The sequence below is a fragment of the Megalobrama amblycephala genome, linkage group LG22 (assembly GCF_018812025.1).
Source record: "Megalobrama amblycephala isolate DHTTF-2021 linkage group LG22, ASM1881202v1, whole genome shotgun sequence".
NCBI classification, from domain to species: Eukaryota; Metazoa; Chordata; class Actinopteri; order Cypriniformes; family Xenocyprididae; genus Megalobrama; species Megalobrama amblycephala.
In genome coordinates this window covers 22,384,540-22,391,978 of record NC_063065.1, presented here as the reverse complement: position 1 = coordinate 22,391,978, position 7,439 = coordinate 22,384,540, and the positions used below count along the sequence as shown (strand labels likewise).

The window sequence follows — 7,439 nt, the reverse complement described above, 5'->3', positions numbered from 1 at the left end:
CTAATAAGGGTAAATTGACATCTGGTACACTGGAGGGAACATCTGAATTGGGTTTCCACAGTTTTTCCTATGACAGGTTGTAAAGATCTCTGAAATTAGAACATGAGGATGTGATTCCATCAAAGATACCCGAACTTCAACTTGTATAAATTCAATTGCGTTTGCAATATTCCACATTTATTTATTTTTTGCTTATATTTTATAGTTTTCACATGATTTTATATCAATTTTATTGATTGGTTTGTTAAATACACACAAAATTGCTGTGTTATGTTTAATAGCCTACCTATCGTTTATGTTTAGACCATAAACACATGCTTTCCACGCAAGTCACTCATCTGGAAATCTCTTTGAAAAAACGAAAAAACATTTCAAATCTTGCTTTTCATGCTCCAAGAGCAATATAAACTCATAGGGGAAAACAAACAAAATCCTGACTGAGGTTGTCATAATTCATGCATGAAAAGGGTTAAATTATATTTATAGCCTATTATATACCCCAAACACTACTTTAGGTCTGTGGCATTTTAAATTGAGGGTCTCTTTAAAGATGGTTCAGCCCCTCCATCACATTCTCGTATGCTCATAGTGGAAGTGAGTTCATGTGGTTAGTTTCTCTTCACACATCTGTCGGAACCGCCCGCTCGAGACCAGCGCAACTTCTTTCCGATAATGGACATTTTTCTCCGCGAGAAAGATTGTCAACCTTTGCCAGGACAGCTGGAAACAGCGCTGCGCACGTTCTGCTTTCTGAATACTGTATTATAAAGAAGACTTTGACCGTTCCCATAATGGAGCTATATTGTGTCTGCTCGAGGACTTTCCCCGTGTAATCTTAGAGATGTCATTGTGAGGAGAGACTATGTGTTCTTCAGGATGGGTGCAAACAATGGCAAACAGTATGGAAGTGAAGGTATGTGATCTTTTAAGGGCTAAAACATTATTTTTTTCTGAGAACTTTTATGCGATAAATACAGATCTGTTCTATGTGAACTGAAATTGAGTATTTCAAATCGTTATTTTTTTTAGCAACTGTCATGAACTGGTGTCTTTTGGCGATAGCCATAGCCTAATTTATTTATAAAATTAGAAATATCCATGAAAGATACTGCTTCTGATGAAATTAAGACAATTTTGATCGTTGGATGTCTAATTTCTCTCAACTAAAATGGAGCAGGATTGTGCAGCTTTGTTCATTTTTGTATTATTATTTTGTAACGGTCAAAAGTAAAATTCATGAATGCTACAAGGTGTAGCCTATTATAACACGGCTAAATTCATGAGATGTGGCTAGTGGTTGAAGCTGCATATGTAATTTTAGTAACACCCTTAAAATGTGGTAGCCTATTTAAAAAAAATAATAATCCTATAATATAGCCTACTACCTAACAGATACCACAGAAGTCATCCTGAATGTGACACCTGTCTCCGAGAGCAGCTGTAAAACAGCCAAAAACAAGCTGTAGTCCGCGGCTGCGCATGTGTGTGAGTGTTAGGGGGCGGTGTTACCTGCTAAATATACCTGCGTATAACTTAAGCCACGCCCACAACAAGTTATATCTACTACCAACCACGCCCACCACCACTGGAAAGAACGCCTGATACAGACCACACCCACTATTACATGAAATACAACCGCGACACAGGATTGCCCTATTTCTTGGAGTCAAGTCAATAATTTAATTATTAAACTCTTCAGTACTTGTTGAAGCCTCTTAAACATTGTTCTTCCAACAAGCCTCTTATTATAAAATGTCATATCCTGAAGTTTGCTAAAGGTTAGGCAGTGATATTTTTGTACCATTGAGATATTATAGTTTTAATTCATATTTTTGAATTAGTTTTTATTTTTATATTCTCCATTTTCATTTTGGTTAAAATTTTAGTTATTTTGTTTTGTTTGTGACATTTTGTATTCGTTTTTATTTCAGTTTTAGTTATTTTAGTAAATAAAATGAAACTAAATGAAAATGAGAAATGTTATGTTGGCAACTAGCTGAAATAAAATAAGTTTTAAATTTTATTTTTATTTCCGTTAATGTTAGATATTGTATTTCAAGTAACGAAAATGTTTTTATGATTTCAGTTATAGGGCACGCTTAAACGACAATGATTTACTAAAAATGGAAAAGATTTTCCTTTGCATTCACGTACAGACGTCAAAACGATCTTTGTTTCACATGGTTCAGCAAAAATAACTAAAATCGCTGTATTCTGCTGCCAGGCCAGTAGATGGCGATGTCACTTTGTAAAGAAACACTACGCGCTTATAGAATGAACATGTAATACGCATGTGAATGATGTCACCGGTTTCACATGTTTACATGGAGACTATAATAGTATTGTTTTCAAAAAAATTTGCACTTTGTTTTCAAAAGTTTGCATTTTCAGGCCTCCCAATTCGCCTACGTCTACTACTCTCTAAAAGTATGTACTCTTTTTGTGAACTAAAAGTATATACTTTTGAGTGTGTAGCAAAATATTAGACAAGCTTTGGGACATATCACGTCATACAACTGTGTCTTTCCTCTCTGTCGCATCCTGTCACCGTAAACTGGCCTGTCAATCATCTTACATCCTCCACCACATTTCATTTAGTTAATTTCCTACCGTATCGGAGAGAAATGCAGTAGCACATTGATCTGCAGTCACGGGTCTTTCATGTGGAGAACTCTCTTCATATGCATAATGATGCATTTAAAAGTTAATGGCCAATCGGATCTTTATAAAAGTCCACATTGGTATTTGCAGATTAAATATAACACGGATAACATTAAATAAATATTTTCTATCAGTTTAAACTGATTATTAGTCACTCAAACCTCTCACCATCGGTCGTGCATATCCACCATGTTTTGTAGTTTTTTAACACTTTTTACTCATGTTTGTAGTTCTAAACTGAATCCTCATCCAAAGCGCAATGGGTTGTGGGCAATATTAGCCTTTATAGTTTGCACAGATCCACACTTCGAAAATCTACCAGAAATAATAGACCATCCCTGGGACTTTTGGCATACTCTTTTCAACATACTATGCTTTGGGACACACTTATTTTAAAGGGTTAGTTCACCCAAAAATGAAAATTCTGTCATTTATTACTCACCCTCATGCCGTTCCACACCCGTAAGACCTTTGTTAATCTTCAGAACACAAATTAAGATATTTTAGATGAAATCCGATGGCTCCATGAGGCCTGCATAGGGAGCAATGACATTTCCTCTCTCAAGATCCATAAAGGTACTAAAAACATATTTAAATCAGTTCATGTGAGTACAGTGGTTCAATATTAATATTATAAAGCGACGAGAATATTTTTGGTGCGCCAAAAAAAACTAAATAATGACTTATATAGTGATGGCCGATTTTAAAACACTGCTTCAGGAAGCTTTGGAGCGTTATGCTGATTGCATGTCGAATCAGTGGTTCGGAGTGCCAAAGTCACGTGATTTCAGCAGTTTGGCGGTTTGACACGCGATCCGAATCATGATTCGACACGCTGATTCATAATGGTCCGAAGCTTCATGAAGCAGTGTTTTGAAATCGGCCATCAATAAATAAGTCGTTATTTTGTTTTTTTGGCACACCAAAAATATTCTCGTCGCTTTATAATATTAATATTGAGCCACTGTACTCACATGAACTGATTTAAATATGTTTTTAGTACATTTATGGATCTTGAGAGAGGAAATGTCATTGCTGGCTATGGAGGCCTCACTGAGTCATCGGATTTCAACAAAAATATCTTAATTTGTGTTCCGAAGATTAACAAAGGTCTTACAGGTGTGGAACGACATGAGGGTGAGTTTTAAATGACAGAATTTTCATTTTTGGGTGAACTAACCCTTTAATCTCACATACTATTTAGGATGGATAGTATGGACATTGGGAGAGTCTCTGATTCAGTTTCCAGTAGGTGGCGGTAATGTACTATATAGTATGCAACCCGCCATTTAATAAAGAAAGAAGAAGAAGCAAAGATGGCATCTGGGTCGCAACTGCCCCTGAGATGAATGGAAATGCTAATGGATAACTTTTTCCAGGTAGAATATAGACTTCCTTGGTCTGAACCATGGGAAATAAGGGGAGAGTTTGGGAAACCTGTTTGGAAACAGTAATTATTTGTGCAATTTCATATGGTGTGTTTTTGTGCAGTTCTGATCCCAGAAGTAACAGCGGATATTTACAAACAGTCAGGTTTTTGAGCTCCGCCGCCCCTGTATGATGCAGATGTTTATGCAGCTTTAAAAACTCAACACATGTGGGTGTGTGAAAAGGTTCACAGTCAGGTCTTTCTGGCCTCGTTTACATCTGCCATTAGCATCTCTCTTGAGGGATTTGATCATTGCTTACCTGATCATGTGTCTCCTGTGAACAACTTGTAATTGGATTTATTGGAGAGGATGTCTCACTACTGCACATCAGTGTTGGGAAAAAAAAAAGAAATATGTTTTAAATTTTACCTCACCATGAACATGATGATTCAAGCTGAATATAATTTGAATCAAGCTCTTGTATTAACTGAGAGCAGTACCTGTTTTTCTCTGATTTTAATAGACCATTTAATTGATCTACTTGTGGTTCACTATACAAGTGCTTGTGTGTTCACCCAACATGTTGGCATTTCCTTTTAAAGAGTGTGAAGCAATTACAGAATTTTGGGACAGAGTTTGAATCCACAGATTTTTTTTTTTTTCTTTTTTCTTCAGGACCACCATGATCTAAGCAGGTGCAAAGTATTTTTTGGAAAACAGATGCATGTTTAAGCTTCGAAATTCACTTCTCGCTCATTGCAGCTGTTTAAATGCAATACCACACTCTCTTTCCTGTAAGTGTACTGAATGTTATATGGTATTTAGTGCACAAAAGTGAAGTTGAGAGTGCTTAATTGTCTAAACAAACGGCAAATGAAACTTTTCGGCTTTGTAACACTATTTACCGCATATGAAATTCATAAATATATTTGCATCGAGGACTCTGTTCTTGAGTTCGATCTTGATTTTGAATTTCTCTTCAGGCCTAGCAAAATTCTCCTTGTGCTTTGCATAAGCACAGGACAGGAAACATATGAAAGCTTTTGAGAAGTTGTTTTCCAGACCAGAAAACAATTATGTCTCCCCTCAGCCTTGGCTCTTTTGATAACTCAATTTCTACTGCAAGGCTCAGCAGCTCATGGTGATTTGAGCTCAGTGGAGGGTCAAGTAATGTGTTCATTAAACTCCCTGCCCTTCTGTTTCTCCCTCTGGAATCAACAAGTGCATATGTACTGAAGGTTTAGGATAAGGACATGGATCCTTGGGAAAGTATGACGTTCCGATGAAGACACATCTGGACATCAAGAACAATGAAACAGAACAACTAAAATATTGGACCCATAGTTGCCGCCATTCCAAACAGTATTTTGCAATGTTAAAATAGTAAAAACAAGCACCTGTTATTTGATTCTTTCTACACGCTTTAGGTTCCAAAAGGTTTTTTTCACAGCAACCATTTAGAACCTTTCAGTAAACAGTTCTTAAAAGAACCATTTTTTTCTACATGTGAAGAACATATAAATAATCTAAATAACCTTTTTTGCCCACTATAAAGAAACTTTTGTGCAGTGGAAAGGTTCACTGTAAAACTCAATAAGTTCAGAATACTCAAAACATTTGAGGAAACTATTACCTCAAAACAGTTAAAGGTGCCCTCGAATGAAAAATTGAATTTATCTTGGCATAGTTGAAATAACAAGAGTTCAGTACATGGAAATGACATACAGTGAGTCTCAAACTCCATTGTTTCCTCCTTTTTATATAAATCTCATTTGTTTAAAAGACCCCCGAAGAACAGGCGAATCTCAACATAACACCGACTGTTACGTAACAGTCGGGGTGTACGCCCCCAATATTTGCATATGCCAGCCCACGTTTCCAACATTATAAAAGGCATTACACAAGGGCAGCCAGTATTAACGTCTGGATGTGCACAACCAAATCATCAGACTAGGTAAGCAAGCAAGAACAATAGTGAAAAATGGCAGATGGAGCAATAATAACTGACATGATCCATGATAACATGATATTTTTAGTGATATTTGTAAATTGTCTTTCTAAATGTTTCGTTAGCATGTTTGCTAATGTACTGTTAAATGTGGTTAAAGTTACCATCGGTTATTACTGTATTCACGGAGACAAGAGAGCCGTCGCTATTTTCATTTTTAAACACTTGCAGTCTGTATAATGCATAAACACAACTTCATTCTTTATAAATCTCTCCAACAGTGTAGCATTAGCCGTTAGCCACGGAGCACTATCAAACTCATTCAAAATCAGAAGTAAACAATATAACAGTATACAATACTCACATAATCCGCCGCATGCATGCCGCATGCATGACGAACACTTTGTAAAGATCCATTTTGAGGGTTATATTAGCTGTGTAAACTTTGTTAAGACACTGTTCAAGGCAAGCGCGAGCTCTGTGGGCGGAGAGCACGGGATTTAAAGGGGCCGCAGCTAGGGCTGGGCGATATATCGCATGCGATTCTCACGCGCATTTCGTCAGTAAAGCCGGTTCCCTGATTACCGCTAAATCGCCATCACCTGCTTTCAAATGGAGTGCCATTTAACAGACAGAGCCGTAGTTCACTGATAAGCCACGCAAATATCGCGTTCATTATCGAAGGCGATTCATCTGCGATATGAACGTGATATTGCGTGGCTTATCAGTGAACTACGGCTCTGTCTGTTAAATGGCGCTCCATTTGAAAGCAGGTGATGGCGATTTAGCGGTAATCAGGGAACCGGCTTTACTGACGAAATGCGCGTGAGAATCGCATGCGATATATCGCCCAGCCCTAGCCGCAGCATTTATAATGATGCCCCAAAATAGGCAGTTAAAAAAATTAATTAAAAAAAATCTATGGGGTATTTTGAGCTGAAACTTCACAGACACATTCAGGGGACACCTTAGACTTATATTACATCTTTTAAAAACATAATCTAGGGCACCTTTAAGTAAACCAACTATTTTTTTAAAGTTAGTAGAACTTAAAATTGTTGTGACAAGTGGGGCAGGGCCAAGAGCCGTGGAAGCGGAGCACAGGTGTCTCTCATTAACAATCTCATCCCCCTTCACTCCCACAGTTCTCAGCCTCTCCCAAATCATCATAATGTTAATTGCATACAATTTATTTACATAAATATCACATTCAGATCTTGGTTAAATGTTAGTTAGCAAATAACACATGTTATTATAACAATCAAAGAGACTGTCATTATATACTTGCATGTATATAATCAAACAACCTACAGTATATGTGGTCTTAAAAGTTTTGCAGCCCATCCTCAACCTAACCACAGACTCTACTCTTCACCACAATGGTGATCTTACTAAACTAACATTACAGAACCCCTTGTAAATCCCAACATAACACAACTTTAAACACTAACTTATGTCTC

General features: G+C 37.0%; 1 protein-coding gene across 1 annotated transcript in view; it reads left to right on the top strand.

The window, feature by feature from the left end:
- Nucleotides 1–413: 413 nt before the first annotated feature.
- Nucleotides 414–7,439, top strand: part of si:dkey-192l18.9 (F-box/LRR-repeat protein 7) — a 55,108-nt gene continuing 48,082 nt past the window's right edge. The window contains exon 1 of the mRNA XM_048174636.1: nt 414–913. Within this exon, the coding sequence (XP_048030593.1) occupies nt 877–913 (37 nt within the window). The 5' untranslated portion in view covers nt 414–876. The remainder of the gene's footprint in view (nt 914–7,439) is intronic.